The sequence below is a fragment of the Tauraco erythrolophus genome, chromosome 16 (genome assembly GCF_009769465.1).
Source record: "Tauraco erythrolophus isolate bTauEry1 chromosome 16, bTauEry1.pri, whole genome shotgun sequence".
Taxonomy (NCBI): domain Eukaryota; kingdom Metazoa; phylum Chordata; class Aves; order Musophagiformes; family Musophagidae; genus Tauraco; species Tauraco erythrolophus.
This window is the reverse complement of record NC_141480.1, coordinates 20195484-20214269: the sequence shown is the minus strand read 5'-3', so window position 1 is coordinate 20214269 and position 18786 is coordinate 20195484. Positions and strand designations below refer to the sequence as shown.

At 52.5% G+C, this 18786-nt stretch overlaps 2 protein-coding genes across 2 annotated transcripts; both read left to right on the top strand.

Moving 5' to 3' along the window:
- The first annotated feature begins 4979 nt into the window (after nucleotides 1–4979).
- Nucleotides 4980–12089, top strand: LOC147527672 (protocadherin beta-16-like). The gene is made up of 2 exons (XM_086621849.1): nucleotides 4980–7373; nucleotides 11871–12089. Exons 1-2 carry the CDS (start codon nucleotides 4980–4982, stop codon nucleotides 12087–12089), a joined length of 2613 nt encoding a protein of 870 aa, XP_086477975.1.
- Nucleotides 12090–15502: 3413 nt separating this feature from the next.
- Nucleotides 15503–17980, top strand: LOC104382503 (protocadherin gamma-B6). Its single transcript, XM_009990462.2, has one exon. It carries the CDS (start codon nucleotides 15503–15505, stop codon nucleotides 17978–17980), a length of 2478 nt encoding a protein of 825 aa, XP_009988764.2.
- Nucleotides 17981–18786: the final 806 nt, after the last annotated feature.

Below are 18786 nucleotides of genomic sequence, written 5' to 3'. Positions count from 1 at the left end.
CAGAACATGGGAAACTGCAAAGTCCAAGACTTAGGATAAACACTCCTTAGCAACAGGCAAAACATCAGTGTGTTATCAGCACTAGTCTCACACTAAATCCAAAACACAGCACTGTACCAGCTGCTAAGAAGAAAATTAACTCTATCCCAGCTGAAAGCATGTCTGGGTGAAACTTCTCCGCTGGTGGCCTAAGGCTTCAGCAAGTCTTGCTGTTAATGCTGATCAACGGGTTCCATTAGAGCTAGAAAATGACTACTACAATAGGCCCCAGGAGGTGGGGAACTGGTGAGTGAAAAGTGCTACCAGGGAGACGATTCACTCTCAGGAAAGGCAGAGGACTACAGCCATCCCTTCCACAAAGACCCCAATAAAAAATAAGTCCTGAGGACAGGCTCTTGTAGTGATGCTGACCAGAAGACAGCTGTATGTTGAGGATTGAGTGATCCACAGTCCAGTTAATCTGGGAAGGCACAGACCTGTGCTGTGCTGTGCTGTGCTGTGCTGCGCTACATTAATCCCTGGTCAGCAGGATAAACTCAGCTCGTTGTAACCGAGAAGGCTGCAGGCAGCTCCTACTTGGCGCTGGCAAGAAAGCCACCGGTGATCAAGAAGTCCACATGGGAACAGCTCTTACTGTGACAGTAGAAATGATGAATAGAATTGCATTCTTCCAAGGAAATCCTCAAATGGCTTGAATGACTGATATGGGAGTACTCTTTCTTTTCGATGACCAGGATCTGCATGACATGCTGTGTGTGGCTGAAGTCTTGGCTGAAGCCACTCACTTAAGAATGTGCCCATTTTTCAAAAGGGGAGAAAGGAGGATGCTGGGAACTGCTGACCTGTGATCCTAACCTCTGTGCCTGGGAAGATCCTGGAACAGATCCTCCTGGAAGCTTTGTTGACATGGAGGACAGGGTAGTGATTCGAGACAGCCAGCATGGCTTCACCTGGGCCAAGTCTTGCCTGACCAACCTAGTGGCATTCTATGAGGCAAGCAACCCAGAAAGCCAACCATCGGCCAGGCTGCATCTGAGATCTGTCTGCAGAGCTATACCTGCAGCGATACCTTCTTTAAGATACTCTTTGAACATCTGTTGCAGCTGAGCCAAGGTGTGGTGGAGGTTCACCCTGTAATTAATACTGAATTGGTTCTTAACTTCCAATCACTTTGGGAGAGGAAATACTGGAGATTTCCTTGTGAAACTAAAAATAGACAAACTCTGAGCCTCCCATAACCAGCCTTTGCCTGAAAACGCCTCGATTGTCTCTCTGACTTCTGGAAGATGTACACAACTCATGAGCAATGTTTGTGTAGCTCATGACTACACATAGCTGTACTCTTTGTTAAATGCGTCTAACAGAAGGTTTGTACAGGATGCCTTGTAGTCATTCCACACTGGCTTTGATCATTAGTGCCAAAGAAAATGTCTCAAGAAGGACTTACGAATCACAGGATCACAAAACCTCAGGTTGGAAGGGAACTCAAGGATCATCTGGTCCCACGTTTCCTTACAAAAGCACTCTCTAGACAAGATGGCCCAGCACTCTGTCCAGTCAAACCTTAGAAGTGCCCAGTTCTGGGGAATTTATATTTATTTACCAAAGACTTCAGGTGGGAAATGTGTTTCATAATTTGTTCAAGTAATATTCAGAACCCAAGGGAGAAAACACGGCTGAGGCTCAGGGCAGGGGCAGTGGTGGATGCAGGGATGTGAAAGAGGGAGACGGTCTCCTGGTCCATCCCGGGGAGATTTGGGAGGATGCCACTGCCGGTCTGGGGTGACTCAGGCAGAGCCCGTTGGTTGGTATCTGCTGACTTAAATCACAAGAAATAAATGTTTCCATTTAGCCGAGTGATGGAAAAGGCATTAACTGGACTGAACGCAGACAGAGAGAGGAGGTCGGTTTACCTCTCAAAAAAAGAACCACAAACAGGACACGTACCAGTGGTATTTACAGTATAATGGACAGGCAGAAGGTTGGAAACGATTCTCCCAGCTTTCCTCACGTTTGCACCCAGCGCAGGGCTCAGGGCAGCAGTCCTGCAGGAGAGCTGGGAATTCAGGCGCTGGCTGAATGGGAGAGGTGATGGAAGAAATTCATCCTGGGAGGTGCCTGGGAATGAGAGGTGGGAACGTTGGTCTCTCTTTGCACTCAGGCAGGGAAACCCCAGTGACTTGGGGAAGCATCTGTGCCTTTGGTCTGCAGGAAACTGCTCCCCCTAAGCCACCCAGTCCTCCGGTGTGCTGGAGATGGATGGGCAGCAGCTCCAGAGATGGGGAAGAAGCCTTTATCCAGAGGGGAACAAAACCCGGCCTGAGGCGTCTGTGATTTCACTCAGTGGATCTGAATTCCCAGCTGGGAGACCAAGAAAGACATTTTGGAAACTGAACTTGCTGAGGCTGCAGGTTTGTGGGCAGAACCCTCTTTAAGGAACACTGTGTTCTGAAATATGGAGACGTACCAGGAACTGAGCAGCATGTTGCTGTAGCTCTTTTCTGATGTTAAGATACAAATCTCAGAGTAAAGGGGAGAAGTGATTTTCAGTCAATTCAAGCTAATTTTTGGATAAAGACGTCATCACTTAATAAAAAAAAAAAAAACAAGGAAGCCTGTCTATTCACTGTCTGTGGTTCTTTAGTCTGTCCTAAACAACAGTGTGCCACCTTCTTTTTTCCACTCATACACATCCATTTTATCGTTGTGACCCAATGCAAAACACAAACATTAGCTATCCAGTGGTGCATGGTGGGTGACCTTCTTTATTTCATGCTTCTCTAAACTCTGAAAGAATATGAACTTCACTCATCAGAAGCTTCTGATGTGCAAAGATATTGTCCTAGACAGGAGCTCCGTGAAGTATCACTAGTTTTTTTCCACCCTTCTACACCTGAAGCTGAAGGACACCATTTATCTTCTGAAATGAGCAGAGTAACGATTATCAGGTTCCTGCAGTAAGAGTGGAAAGTGTCTGTGGAAGCTCTTCTCAGCTTGTGTCTCTACCCTGCTGTGTTGTGGTGCCAAGGATTGGGTTATGGAGAAGCAACTACACCTTCCGCTGCCGGAGGTGCTGAGAGCTGGTCAGGAGCACTGGCAAGGAGCACAAAGCACATGGATTCCAGGTGTTACTGTTATTTTTGCATGACACGAATGAGGAGAAAAGCCACGTTCCCATCGCATCTACTCCCGTACTTGGCCTACGGTTGGTTTTACATCGAGTTTCTGGGTTGGTGATAATGATAGAAACTGGAGAGATGGACACGTCCCTGCGAGGGAAGAAAGGAGGAAAGAGCTGACCTGTCCTTTGATGGAGATGAGCCTTTTAGATCCTACCACGCTCCCAAGCCAGGGGACGGTAAGAGGAAATCACCAAATATGGCTGCAAAAATCCCTGCAACGTCCTCTAGTAGCTGAAATACAGGGGAATCCTAAAGTCAAGTCTGATTGTTACTTTCTCCAACTGATACAGCTTTTATTTTAAAACAAGTGAAGGCGTCAGCGAATTTCTAGGGCTTCACGTGATGCGTATTGTTTGACAGGGTCGACAGGGCGTTTTGCAAACGAAAATAATGGAGAAATCATCTAGAAAATTATATGAAAATTGTTGAAACCAGGGAGTGTGGGTAGTTTCTATATTAAAAAAAAACCACAAACCAACCAACCAACCAAACAAACAAACAAACAAAAAAAAAAACAACAAGAACAAGAACATGGTTCTTCCTCCCAGCTCCACTCCTCTCCTCTCCCTTTTACCTAATTAGATCCTGCCTCTAATCACCCTCTAATAAGCTTTGCATATTTCTAAAACCTCCCTCGAACATCTCGTCATCACTTTGCTGTTTCCTACGAGACCCTTTCAGATTAGTGTGGGTTTTTTCAGCCCCTTGTCTTTTACAAGGTTTCGGGTCGAACCTCTCGGCGTTTACATTTCAATGGTTCCTTTAATGGCCCATCGACCGGCGGCCTTAGATCTCTGGTCTTTGCTCTTGTCTCCGTCAGCTCTTGCTCGTTGGCCTTTGTGTAGCCGGGGCTTTAATTCAGGACCTGTTGGTTTCCTTGTCTTTTATCTGCAAGAGCCGTTGGCCCCATGTCCTTACACAGGTACAGGAGTTGGGGTTTGCCCCCGGAGTACGGGGAGCTTTAAGGTATTTCGGAGCCTCTGTGGGGCCATCAGAGGAGAAGGGACTGTGTAGCTCCAAAGCACGCGAGCAGGTTGCAGCATTTCGGGGTTTGTGTGCGGCTGGGGACGTTTTCCACAAACGTGTTCTACAGTGAGACACCTTATCAGGGGTGCGAGGGTCAGCAGGCGGCTGGGTGTAGAAGGGATACTCCTGTCAGTTAAAGCTCCTGGCACCAGCTCTCGTATTCCATAGCGGAGCTTCTCTGACCCGCCCCACTTGACAACCGTCCTGTGCTCACCAACAAGGGGAGAAGAGAAGGAAAACCCCGCAATGCAGCCTCTGGAAGTGGCGGATCTTGCAATATCTGCACAACACAGAAGGAAACAGAGAAAAAAGAGTTGGCAGTTGCGAGCTGGGAAGTGATCCCCAGAGCAGCGCTCTGCAACCGGGAGGGATACTGCTTGCAAGCGAGGAGAGCGTTTCCACCGCACCTTTCGGCTTCGCTTTGGCACGGAGAAGGCAGATTGAAGGGGCCAAGTGCCAAGCAGCAGCTGTGCCCGGCAGGAGAGAGAAGGCAGAGGGAAATATTCCGCCTCGCGACGCTGGGTGGGGGTGTTGGCCACGGAGCGGCTCGTTCCTCTGCCCGCACCGGGTTTAACAGCACTGAGAGAAAAAAGAAACAAAAAAAGCGGTGTGAGCTGCTCGGGAAGGGCTGCAGGGGCACGGAGTCGGGGTACTCGGGGGCTTTCAGATCCCCTCAAGCCCAGGGATTCCTGACAAGCGTCTCTCTGCCACGGACGCTGCTTGAAACCGCCGGGAACCAGGGAGGACGGCGGGCGGCTTTTGCGGAGAGCAATGGCGTGGGGGAGCCGGAGCGGAGGCAGCGAGAGGCAAGTGATCTGGTTGATTGTGAGCGTGTGCGTGTGTCAGAGCGGGGCCGAAACCCTCCGCTATTCTCTGGCCGAGGAAATGCAGAGGGACTCCTTGGTGGCCGATCTCGCCAAGGACCTGGGGCTTTCTCCGAGCCAGCTCGCGGCTCGCAAGGCCCGCATTGTGTCCGAGGGGAACGAGCGGCTTTTCCGCCTCAATCAAAACACCGGAGTCCTGACGGTAACGGAGTCGCTTGACCGAGAGGAGATGTGTCCGCGGAGCGATACGTGCACGCTCTTCTTTAAGCTGTTCCTCGAAAATCCGTTGCAGCTGATCCGAGGGGAGGTGGAGGTTCGAGATGTGAACGACAACTCGCCCGTGTTCCCGGAGAAGGAGATGGTTTTAGAGATTCCGGAAACGACACCTCCTGGGGCTCGTTTTCTTCTGGAAAGCGCCCAGGACAAGGACGTGGGCAGTAACGGTTTGCAGAACTACAGCCTCGGGTCCAATTCGCATTTCTCTCTCGCTCTCCGAAGAGGAGAAGACGGAGTTAATTACGCGGAGCTGGTCCTAGAGCGGCAGCTGGACCGCGAAGAGCAGCCGGAGATGAATTTACTCCTCACCGCTACCGATGGGGGCTCGCCTCCCAGGTCGGGCACGGCTCAGGTCCGGATCGTGGTGCTCGATGCCAACGACAACATCCCGGTGTTCAGCCGGGAGGTCTACGAGGTGCGCCAGGCCGAGAACAGCCCCCCGGAGCAGCTGGTGGTCAGAGTCGCGGCCGCCGATCCCGACGCAGGGTCCAACGGCAAAGTGCGGTACGCCTTCACCCAGACACCGGAGCGGTCGCGGCAGCTCTTCGAGCTGAACCCGGACACCGGGGAGATTCGGGTCTCGGGCAACCTGGACTTCGAGGAAGAGAAAATCCACACCATGATGGTGAGAGCCACGGACGGCGGGGGGCTGTCTGCGCATTGCAAAGTGCGGGTGGAGGTCCTGGACGTGAATGACAACGCCCCGGATATAGCGCTGACCTCCCTGACAGCCTCCATTCCCGAGGACGCCCCGGCCCGCACCGTGGTGGCCCTGTTCAGTGTGCGGGACCGGGACTCCGGCGACAACGGCAGGACGGAGTGCTCGATCGAGGGCGACGTGCCCTTCAGTCTCACTCCCACTTCCGATGGTTACTACGAACTGCGAACGAGCGCGGCGCTGGACAGGGAGAGGACGGCCGAGTATAACATCACGGTGACCGCCAGGGACTGGGGCAGGAGGCGGCTGAGCTCTCGGGAAAGCATCTTGGTGCAGATCGGCGACGTGAACGACAACGCGCCGGCGTTCAGCCAGGAGCTGTACAGCATGTCGGTGGCGGAGAACAACGGCCCGATGCTGCGGATCGGCAGCGTGAAGGCGACGGACGCGGACGCGGGAGAGAACGCGCGCGTCAGGTACGCGCTGGTGCGGCAGGAGGGTGAGGAGCAGCCCGAGGTGGCGGTGAACGCCGAGACCGGGGACGTTTACGTGGTGCGGCCGCTGGACTACGAGCAGGTGCGCGCCTTCGAGGTGGCGGTGCGCGCCGCCGACGGCGGGGCGCCGGCGCTGAGCGGCCAGGCGGTGGTGCGCGTGCTGGTGCGGGACGAGAACGACAACGCGCCCGTGGTGCTGCACCCGCGGGCCGAGGGCAGCGCGGCGTCGGGCGAGCTGGTGCCGCGCTGGGCGCGCGCGGGCTACCTGGTGGCCAAGGTGGTGGCGGTGGACGCGGACGCGGGGCAGAACGCGTGGCTGTCGTACGAGCTGGCGAAGGCGACGGAGCCGGGGCTGTTCCGCGTGGGGCTGCACAGCGGCGAGGTGCGCACGGCGCGGGCCGTGGCCGAGAGGGACGCGCCCCGGCAGCGGCTCGTCGTGCTGGTGCGAGACCGCGGGCAGCCGCCGCGCTCCGCCACCGCCACCCTGGCCATCGCCCTGGCCGACGGCTTCTCCGAGGCGCACTTGCGCCTGAGCGACGAGGCGCCGGCCGCCGAGCCCGACGGGCCGCTCACCCTCTACCTCATCGCCTCCCTGGCCTGCGTCTCGGCGCTCTTCCTGGCCACCGCGCTGGCCGCCGTGGTGCTGAAGGTGCGGCGGGCCGGGCGGAGCGAGGCGGACACCTTGCCCACCTTCCCCAAGGCTGCCCCGGAGAGCGACGCCGGCTCCCTGCCCCGCAGCTACGTCTACGACGTCTGCTTCGCCGCCGGCACCGTCAACAGCGACTTCCGCTTCCTCAGGCCCCTCTTGCCCTGCTTCCCCGCCGGGCTGCCCGCCGGCCCGGCCCAAGCGCGGAGCTCGCTGTGCTCGCAAGAGGCGGCCAACCTCGGCGAAGAAGGCGACTGGGCTGCGCAGGTGAGGGGCGTGACCGGGCCGAGGCGAGGGGGGAGCGGGGAGGGAGCAGCGCGGGGGGTGGGTGGTTGGGGAGCACTCCTGGGAGTTAAGACTATCGATGTTGCGGAGCTGATGATGGAGGTGCCGGTGGGGCAAGAGGAGGCGGTAGGCGGCGTTCCCAGAACTTCTGTTAAGACCTGGTGCTCGGCGCTGCCAAGTGCGGTTCACCACGGTGGTGGCAGTGTTGAACTCAAGCTGTTTTACAAGCTAGTGGAGGCCACGGAGGTGGGGACATCTGCTATTAACTTCCCTTTTATTATCATGGCTTCGATGATCACTATTTGCCAGAAAAATGTTGGTACGGGGCTTTACAAACCGCCCTCCCAGTGCCTTCCTTGCTCTGCCGGATGATCCCATACTTCCCAGAGAAGTAGCCTCAGGGGAGACAAGGATGTCCACAGTGGGGTTTGGTTTCCAGCTTTAGATTGACCCCGTTCAGGTCAGAGCCCCACTGCCTGGTCCAAACTCCTCTTTAGGTAGAGAAAAGGTGTGTCACACACGCAGTGGTGTAAGACAGGCCCTGCTTACCTTCAGCGCCCAAATGACAACCTGCACCTCTCTGTTCTTTGCAGGGCAGAGCTCCCCTCTCCGAAGACACAGGTCCGAGACCTGGGGAAGCAGCTTGCCCTGCAAACAGGGCGATGGAGCTAAATGTCAACTCTGCTCAAAACCCTTGGCTCGCCCACCAGTAAGTGAGGAGAGAGACAAGCATGTCTGTCCTCACCGGCTAATGTCCCACAGGGCAAAGAGGATGAAGAGACCAAACACCCACCAATAAAGGCCCAGGGAGGTCTAAGGCTTCTCTGGGAGAGAGCAAAACCGCTCTCCTCTTGAGCAGGACATGATTCATGTAGGTCTTTTGTAATTGTGAGATGGATGGAGGAGGAGGACTGTGTTGCATGTTCATTACACTGAGACTTGGTGTGTGGTTGTGAGAGTGCTACTGCTTCCAGATGTTAAGGGAAATCTTGAAAACTGGAAGCAGATCTTCAAGATGACTTTTCCCTATATCAATTTTTTCTGTGTGTTTTTTTTTTTCTTATGGAGAGGGCTCTGTAATGGTGTCTTGATTTTCTGCAGTCTGTTCCATACCAGGCCAAACAGATATTAAGCAAAACAAAGTGGTGCTTGCAAAGGAATTCCTTAATAACAAGCAGAAGTTGATGACATCAGAAATGACTGACAGTGGCACACTTTGTATATTTGACCAGGAATTTACAGATTCTCCATACTGTAAAGAGTGAGCTTTGAACCATGTATTCTTTTTTTCCCCATTACATGCAGTTAAACTTAACATTTCAGTATTTTCGAGTATAAAGTATTAGAGAATTAAAAACACTGTTTGTAGTCTTACTGTAAAATAAACTAAACCACTTCCAATAAACTTAAGGCACTGTGGAATAAAGGGCATCAAGAAGCTGTCTGTTTTCCTTTCAGTCATGAGTCTTGATCAACAAAGTAATCGCTTACCCATTTTTAAGAGTCAGATGCCTGATGACAGAAACCAGTAAAATCCACTTGGAACTCCCTCCTTTGAGGGTGCTGTGGCGAAGATCCCTTGTCACTGTCATGGCTGAGGAAACAGCCACCCCAAGAGCAGCATTTTGGGAATAAATCCATGCGTTTGGAGTGGATTTTATGCAGGGGAATTCAGAGCGACCTGGAAGTAGGCTGTTCTCAGAAGCTGGAGCAAGCTGGAGAGGGCTTTTCTGAGCCAAGCCTAGGTCGCCCAGGCTCCTGACAAGGACTCCTAACCTGAGAGGTCGTGAATCGGGGAACAATCTTGGTCCATTCCAGAAATCCGCCCGAGAATTCCTACAGAGACCCACATGGCGATCGCTGCCGTGATTGATGGACCAGCTCACCTTTAACAACACACAGCTTTTTTAGCCAAACAGCCTAAAAGAAGTTGCCTCACTATGAATAAACGGTTGTCAGCATTGTAGAGAGGGACACGAGAACTTTAAATAAATCTCATTTTCAACTAAAAGGCAAACAGAGGCACAGCTCATTCAAGTGGTGGCCCTACTTTGAACATGGTTGTACGGCCAGCTAAATCTCTATGCCTTCATCTCGGAAGATAGACATGGAACAGGTTCTCTCTGGTTTGCAGACTTTGAGCTGGGAAATCTCCATGTCCTTCTGCAGATGGAACCTAGCAGATTCCATAGTTCAAACTTCAGAGGAAAATCGCCAGATGTTTAAAATAGATCCAGAGACGGGGCAGATTCAACTCAGAAAGTCGATGATGATGAAGAATAATCGGGTCCGCGGGCTCGGGGCGGCGGCGAGCGGGGGAGGAGACGAGGCAGCGTTGCCCGTGCACTTGGGCTCCAGCGGCAGCCCCGCAGGACTCTCGGCGCTCCTTCCCTGCGCTCCCCGGCGTGGTGTGCACGCATCCTGCCACCAACGGGTGCGCAAGGGGCACGGGGCCAGAGCGAGGCGGCCACTGCAGGGACCCTGCCCCACGCCTGTTGCTATGAGATCAGTCTCATGACAGGCTTGGGCAACAGCGAGTTCAAATTCCTGAAGCCCATCCTCCCCAGCCTGCCCCCACAGCACTGTGCCATGGGTGGGGGCACCAATGAGAAACAAGATTTCCTCCGTGGCCCCCTTGTCATGGAGGACGTGGCACCAGACAACCCCGGGATGCTCTCTGCGGCGCAGTTCAATAGTCTTTCCTTTAACTAGTGTGGAGTCAGCTTCCTGCCTCGCGATAGGAAGGGGTCCGGGCTCCAACGGGTGGCAATGGTTCCTCCAGAGTAAATCTGCATTTGCCATGGGTGTCACTGATTTGTCTCAAATTCTAAGTCAGAAGGAAATGTTATATCACCCTCAAAACAAAAACAAAAACAAAAAGAAATGAAAGAAACTAAATGCTCCCTCAGTCTGGTATAGTATATTTCATGTCTGTTATGGCTGGTTTTGAAATGCTTTGAGGGTGGGGTTAGGTCCAGGGCCCGCAGCTGAGCTCTTGTCTCAGTTGCTGTGAGGCCAGACCGTGGACCTCTTCTTCTGTGATGTAACACAATGGCACAGTTGGGCAGAGAAATCACATCCTGGCTGAAATGCACGTAGCCCTCGTCCTGGGTCAGAAAAGCACGGAAGTTGTGAGCACTGTGTTACAGTGTGGTGCACACGGGGCTCTTTCTTCTCTGAGTCCTGGCTGTCTTTCTCCCAGGTGTGTGGGCTCTGTGTGTTTTGCTTTCTGGTCGCTCTGTCTGTCCGTACAGCTGTTGTGTGTCTGCATGTGCTGCTGTAGGGCTGCTGGTGAAGCAGGGAGTTGTTCACATCTAATTATTGTGATGTGCACAATTGCAGCTCAGCAGGCAAGAAGGGAATTTTAACACTTGCACTGCAGCATCTCATCTTCTATAGAGGAGAGTGGTAAAAACCACCACGTCTTCCTTTGGCCCATGAGACAGGGGTGATCCGGCAGGCTGTCCACTTGGGATTGACTTGAAAATAGAGCAGCACAAACAGTGTTGGGATAGACTGTAACTGTACAGAGTTGTGAGAACATTGTCTTTGGGTGCATTGTAAGGAAACGCCACAAGTTGCTTCTAAGGACTTTGTCTGAAGGTAGAATCGAGATGAACTCAGAAAAGGACTATTTATGTTGATGTCGTCATTGTTGTTCTTGAATTTGAATGCTTCTTGGTGGGAGTGGAAAGCTGTCCTGACAGGATTTTCTGGGTTTGTGTTAGAGCATTTGCCTTCTCTTTTTTGCCCTTTCTCCTTCTTCTCTGTGAACTGTCTTTGAGCATTGTCTTGCCTGTTCCTCTGAAGAAGGACCATCATCCCATGTACAATAACGGACTGTGTGAATGAAGGCAGTGTGTCATGGGATATTAAGAAACCTTCATGTTGTGTTGTGCTGCAGTTATGAAGTTTAAAGTTGTGATACCGGTTACCCTTGTGTGTAAAAGTGAAATAAAGAAACACCCGAATGCCTTGTGTGCAGACAGTCATCTTTGTGAAGATGTTGTTTGTGGGAAAGCTCAGTCAACATTTTGAAAAGGCCGGGAGGTTTTTCCTCATATTGTCCTTGGGTGAGGTGAGGTTGAGCAGGTACATTTCTGCAGTTTGGGGATGAGGCTGACAGAGCATTCTGGAAAATGGTAGGGAGCTAGGAGTTGCTGTCAGGTGTCTATAGGTGGTCTGAGCACTGAGCTTCTGGCTGCATGAGGGCCCAGTTAGATGCAGGTGAGGGGAAAGTGACCCCTACCCTAAGGGTGGCCCTGGGTGTGCAAAGGCCTCTGCAAAGCAGTGAGGGGGGGAGTGACCTTTCCAACTCTCCCAACAGCTGCAGCTGCAGATGGCAGCTATGAGGTGTTCAAGCACAAAGTGTTTGTGACACTAAAGACAGCACTTTGTGGTACAAAGACAGCATCCATGTTCCTTTGAGAAGCATCTGGGGGAGCCCCCAGCTTCCTGCTGGCCCGTGATGTGGCACAGCAGAGCCTGGTGTTAGACATGAAGGACCACAGGTGGCCGGCACTGTCAGCCATGGCCATGCTGACAGTGTTGCTGGGAGAGTGCGTGGCCGAGCTGGTGCTGGAGTTGGGCAGCATTTTGGCAGTGCCGGGCGAGGCAGGTGGCAGGCTGACGTGGTGGCTGGTGGTGGCCATGGCAGCCATGTCCTGCCTCTTGCCCACTGTCAGCAGCTACAAGTGATGCCAGCTTGTTGAGCAGCAGCTACTGTCACACCCTGCCGGTGTCACCCTACGGGAGGTCACATTGATGAATGTTGGCGAAGTTTCCATTGAGATACGTTAACTTTTTTAACCTTCTTTTGTAAACACAGTGCTCAGGATTCTTAGGGTAGCCACGGACTTTTGAAAGTGCAATCTGCACAGACAAAGTCAAAGTCTGCAGTCTTGGAACTCACTGTCTACAATGGTCACCAGCTCCTGAAGGTCACCTCCTGAACATATCCTGAATCTGCTGTGTATGTTCTGTACCAGCTAAGCTGGAAGGTTCCTTTACATGTGCAACCACACAAGGAAATATTGGTCTCTAGGTCTTCCTCTGATACTTCCTTGAAATTGTTTTAGCACTTCCTAGTACCTAGTTTCCAGAATTTCATGCCATTCCCTGTATCAGCTTTCAAATGCTAGTTGAATTGGGCAACCTTGTACCCTGAAAGCCAACGTCTCTGTAGTCTCATCTTGGAAATTCCATCAACAAATGCATTAGTCAATCCCATATAAGGACACTCAAAGTTCTGCACATAGATTCATTTTACACAGTAAATTCCTCTGATATCCCATTGAGTTCTTCTCCTTAACCTTTGGATTCTATACAAATGTAATTGTCAATTAGCATACAGGCATAGGCATCAAAATAGAGTATATTTACTATAATAGAGATGGAAAATGTTTTAAAACAATGTATGATTCATCACAATGTGTTTATCCTGTGTTTAATTTTGGAATGTGAGTTCACCTGAGAATATAAAATATTTTACTCCTTGGTTTCCGTATAAAGTTAAAACATTTTTTCTGGGCGAACATGCCATTCAGTTCTGAAAGCACATCTGCCAAACAGGCTGTCTCAGAAGCGGTTTGCCTGATTTCCTCCATTACTGATCTTTCATCACGGACTGAACAGGCTTTTAGGCCTTCAGCAATAGAATTAATGAATAGTATTACGTTGCTCTATTGATTTTCTGGTTTTTAAGCTGGTGATGTATTATATCGTTGCATTTGAACTGAATAAACTAGTGGCACACATAAATGACTGCTTCAAGTTGAGAGAAAATCATACTGTAAGGTTCCTGGTGAAGGTCTGCAGAGATTTTTTGTGCTAATCCTAGATCTTGCCAAAATATTGTGACTTCGTACAGGTGTTTTTGTGTGTGGTGGGAATATAAGCTGAGACATAAACTTATGCTTCACATGAACTAATCTTGTGGTCGTTACTCCTTTCTGCTGACCTCCATCAGACACAAACTCACGTGCAATATGCATGTAAGAGGAAAATGTTTCCCTCTCTGATGCAGACTGGTTCTTATCTGTGTCCTCCTGGGACCTCTCTGTGCTGTGGCCCACAGGTTTGGGTACAAGTGGAAAGAGAAAATCCTGAAACTAGGAGACATCCATCTCTGCTTGGAAACAGCAGTTTGCAGGGTGCTTCTGTTATCCAACAATTAAGGGGTTAAAATTTTTGTATAAGAATTTCATGAAGGGTTTAAGTAGGCACTTTGCACATATCTAAAGAACTAACAAGATGATCATCCTTGAAGCTGCCAGAACTGATTAGAAGGGAGACTCTTATCAAGAACTGTCTGCCCTTGAAGAGTATCTCCTAGAAAATGTATAAAGTTTGTTGTCATGTTTTTCTGAGCTGTCAACATGCGCAGTAGTGACTTGGGGAAAAGGTAATTCCAGCAGAGGAAGATGGCAACCACCGACTCGTGGACCACCTGCCCTAAACATACCCCAGACCCAAAAGAAAGGGGCGGAGGAAAAGACCTGAGCATGTGAAGTAATTTACATGTAAAGCGAGACAAAATTAACCAATTGTTTAAGAAAATAGCAATGAATATGTAAACATTTTATGAATATGCATAATTGCAGTGTATAACTAAGTTTCAGTCCAGGGTGCATGCCAGGAGGAGGTATCCCCCGTGCACCCGGTGCTCCAATAAAGTAATGCCACTTTCCAACACTGCAAACTGTGTTAGAGAGTTTCTGTCCGGATTTTTGGTGACACTTCGGTGTATGAAGATGCATGAAAATGTGTGTCTGGGTTTTGATAAGCAATTTTCACCATACAGGAGGCAGTGAATTGACCCCCACGTGTTTCAGCGGAGTCTCCCTCATCCGTATAAAAATATCCTACATCTTTCTCTCGACCTCATATAGAGATGCTCACATGGTTGCTACCTCTTAACTCCTGAAACACTACGAATTTCAAACCAACTTCTCATTCTGGTAAATTGTTAATTTGTTACCACGACTTGTGCATAGGCCCAGCTGGAGAATAAGAAATTATCCTCCACTAGATGAATGGCCAGTGTTAGCAGGAAAATATTATTTTCTAACGAAATACTACTGAGAAGGGGAGGAGATCTTCACATTGGTATCTACAGAGCCCCGCGTCGTTGTGTATGTGAGAGCTTCTCCACCAGGTAAGGAATGTAAAGAGTTTTCTAACCTTTTCTTGTCTTCTGCATAAGGGGCTGTGGTGATACAGCCTTCCTTCAGAACTTTCTTTTTCCTTCACAGTAAGAGAGGCGAGGTTTTAATGTACAGGTGAGATATAACGGCTTTTCATGAGAGATCTGTCTATTTTCTCTTGGTTTGTTCAAGCAACAGTAACCGCCGTCGACATTTGCCAGAAAATGTTCTTAAGGTTGGACCCGCTGGAGTAACAGCCGGCTTAGGAGATGGAATGTGGTTTGTGAGAGACATAGACAAGAGAAATTCGGAGTTGGGTTGTTTGGCACTGCTACGATGACGCTGGGTTTTGAATGTCGAAAGAGCTAGGATCCAGCAGGTTTGGTGTGACCGCTATGGTTTTCTCGGTGGCTGGGATTCCCGGCTATGATCGTCCATCAGGGACCACCATTCAAAGAGACAGTAAAATCAGAGATGGAGATCCTGCCCCACGTCCTCCGAGCAACGGGGGAGGATTTGTCCTGCAGAAGACTTGCAAGCCTAAAGACTTCGGACAGTGGCAATTCCTACAAGCACCGTTTCAGCACAGATCCAAGTTTTCTATTTCTCTCTACTGACATCTCTACTTTCCAACCCGCTTTTGAGTGCTATTTAAGGAAGTGCGTAGCAGGACCTTTGGACTGTTCTCTTCCTCTCGGACTCTGCGCTTCTCGGGCACGGACTCAGGGTGTCACTGTTGGCCAAGGCGGAGAAGCGGCTCCGCCGTCCATTCCTCCCCGGCCCGGCGCCCGCGCAGTGCTGCACCGCACGGAGCAGACCGGAGACAGAAGCAGAAACTGCCCGACTCAGCCCGTCCTCCGCCGGGCAGCAGGGATTTCATGTATTTCTTTCTCTCAGGTACTGATTCAGCGGCTCGAGAAGTCTAATCCAAGATCGTCTGCAGAACACGCTTCAGCAAAGCAGAAAATGAAGGTCCGAACGGCTGCGCAGAGCCGTGCAGCCGCCGGGCCGATCGTGCTGCTGGCCGCTCTGCTGCCGGTGTGCTGCCGGGCGGCACCGGAGCGGATCCGCTACGCCATCCCCGAGGAGCTGGGCAGAGGGTCGCTGGTGGGGCCGCTGGCGCGGGACGTGGGGCTGAGCCCGGCCGAGCTGCCGGCGCGGAGGCTGCGGATAGTCTCCGGTGACGAAAAGCAATATTTCACTCTCGGGGAAGGTAATCTGCGAGTGAACGAGAGGCTGGACCGAGAGAGCATCTGCGAGGCCGTGTCGCCCTGTGTCCTCAGTTTGGAAGCAGTTGTGGAAAATCCTTTCAATATATTTCACGTCAGCGTTACTATCCAGGATATCAATGACAACGCGCCGCGGTTTGACAGAGAATTTGTTGCCATTGAAATAATCGAGTCCGCTCCTCCTGGGACCAGGTTCCCACTGGGCAGTGGCAGGGACCCCGACATTGGGCTGAACTCATTACAAAACTACCAACTTACACCCAACCCGTTTTTCTCCCTTGTAGTGAGGGAGAGTCCTGACGGGACGAAGCAGCCAGAATTAGTGCTGGAGAAAAGCTTAGATCGAGAAAAGCAGAGAAATCACCATCTGATACTGACGGCGGTGGATGGCGGGGATCCAATCCGATCCGGGACAGCCCAGATTAAGATTAACGTGACCGACGCAAACGACAACCCGCCGATATTCACCAAAGAGATCTACAAGGTTCGACTGCTGGAAAACCTGCCGGAGGGCTCCTTAGCTTTTCAGGTGAAAGCTACTGACGGCGACGAAGGTACAAATGCAGAAATCACCTATTCTTTCAGTGACATCGCAAACAGTGCTCGCCGGCTCTTCGCTCTGGACTCCAGGACAGGAGACGTGAAAATAACCGGCCCCTTAGATTATGAAGAAGGGAAATACTACGAAGCTAGTGTTGAAGGCAAGGACGGAGGTGGACTGAGTGCGCACGCCAAAGTGCACATAGACATTCTAGACGTGAACGACAATGCGCCAACCCTTTCCCTCCTGCCTATCTTGAACCCGATACCCGAAGACTCGGTCCCAAATACAGTCGTAGCTGTGATTAATGTCCGTGACAGAGACGCGGGAGATAACGGAGAAATGAGCTGCAATATCGACGGCGATTTGCCTTTCAGACTAGAACCGTCGTCAAAGAACACCTATAAACTAATGATAGCCAGTCCCCTCGACAGAGAAAAAGTCTCAGCTTACAACATCACCATCACAGCCAGGGACCGTGGCAGCCCGTCCCTGTCGAGTCACACGGAGCTGGTGGTGGAGGTGTCGGACGTGAACGACAACGCGCCGGTGTTCGAGGAGCCCGCGTACAGCGCGTACGTGGCGGAGAACAACGCGGCGGGCGCGGAGGTGGTGCGCGTGCGCGCGCGGGACGCGGACGCGGGCGCGAACGGGCGCGTGAGCTACTGGCTGGCGGGCGGCAGCGCGGGCGCGGCGGCGTACGTGTCGGTGGAGGCGCGGAGCGGCGCGGTGTACGCGCAGCGGGCGTTGGACTACGAGGAGTGCCGCGAGTTCGCGGTGGCGGTGCGCGCGCAGGACGGCGGGGCGCCGTCGCGGAGCTCGACGGCGACGGTGCGCGTGTTCGTGCTGGACCGCAACGACAACGCGCCGCGGGTGCTGTGGCCGGCGGCGGGCGCGGAGGCGGCCCCGGGGGCGGCCCCGGGGGCGTTCGAGGTGTTGCCGCGGTCGGCCGAGGCCGGCTACCTGGTGGCCAAGGTGGTGGCGGTGGACGCGGACGCGGGGCGCAACGCGTGGCTGTCGTACGAGCTGGTGCAGGCGGCGGAGCCGGCGCTGTTCCGCGTGGGGCTGCACAGCGGCGAGGTGCGCACGGCGCGGGCCGTGGCCGAGAGGGACGCGGCGAAGCAGCGGCTGGTGGCCGTGGTGAAGGACCACGGGCAGCCGGCGCTGTCGGCCACGGCCACGCTGCACGTGGTGCTGGCCGAGAGCTTGCAGGAGGCGCTGCCGGAGCTGAGCGAGCGGGCGGCGGGCGCCGAGGCGCCGGCGGAGCTGCAGTTCTACCTGGTGCTGGCGCTGGCGCTGCTGTGCGCCCTGTTGGTGCTGAGCGTGGCGCTGGCCGTGCTGGCGCGGCTGCGCCGGGCCGGGCCGCCCGCCGTGCTGCGCTGCCTGGGCGCGCAGCGCTTGTCGCTGGCCGGCGCCGCCTTCCCGGCCGACTTCTGCGAGGGCACCTTGCCCTACTCCTACAACCTGTGCGTGGCGCCGGGCCGCGCCGTGGCCGAGGCCGCTTGGCTGCCGCCGCCGCTGCCCAGCCTGGCCGCCGAGGAGCCTGTCGGCGGGGAGCCCTGCGGGAAGCGGAGCCCGAGCAGCAGCAGCAGCAGCGCCGGCGCGGGAGAGCCGCCCGCGGAGCCCGACGCACCGCAGGTCTGTACGCCCGCGCGCTCTCGCTCTTCTCCTTGAGCCTTTCTCAACCGCTGTCCTCTTTCCCCTCGGTTTCCCCCGGGCGCAGCGCATCCGGGCAAGTGGTGTTCCAGGTCTCCGTGAAAAAAGGAGCGGGGTATCCCCCTCCCACCCACTCACAGCTGGCAGCAGCGGCGGCGCTTTTAGGTTCTTCATGGTCATAGTTAAGTGAGACAGGTTAACTATTCCAGGCATCGTTTCTTTGTGCATTTATTTCTCTCTCCTTTTTTTTTTCCTTACATCCTGGGTGGTGGTTCCCTCTTTTTTTTTTTTTGCCGTTCCGCATCTGTCTTTCGTACTCAGGTTAAGGTGTAGAATGCGACCTCAAGAAGAAAATATATATTCGTTGTTGTATCTGCTTGTTTTACCAGGAGAGACTTCTACCCAGGAAGGCCCTGAGACCGTATCTAAAAAGACAAGGAGACAAGGCAAGATGATAGTAATTAGGCACTTGAAAAAAGTCCATTTACACGGTTACAAATGATCCGCATAGTTTAGGGTGTGCAGCTGTACTTGTCTTCTCCTGCCATTCAACAGTATTTGTTGGAAAGGTGTCCTACCAGCGTTCAATGATTAGAGGAATATCTATTAATAAAGTGGCGATACTTAACACCTCGGTGTCTGACAAAAGGAAAGCCCCTTCCTGATTGTTCAAGCTATCAAATAATTGATGAAATTTAAATCTGTATTGACTCTACAAACTCTACCTTTATGTGTGCTATTAGAAAGGGAAATCACACGTTAATGTCATTTAGCTTTCCTTTTCAAATATAAGCTGTACCTTTAAGTGTACCAAAACTGTAATG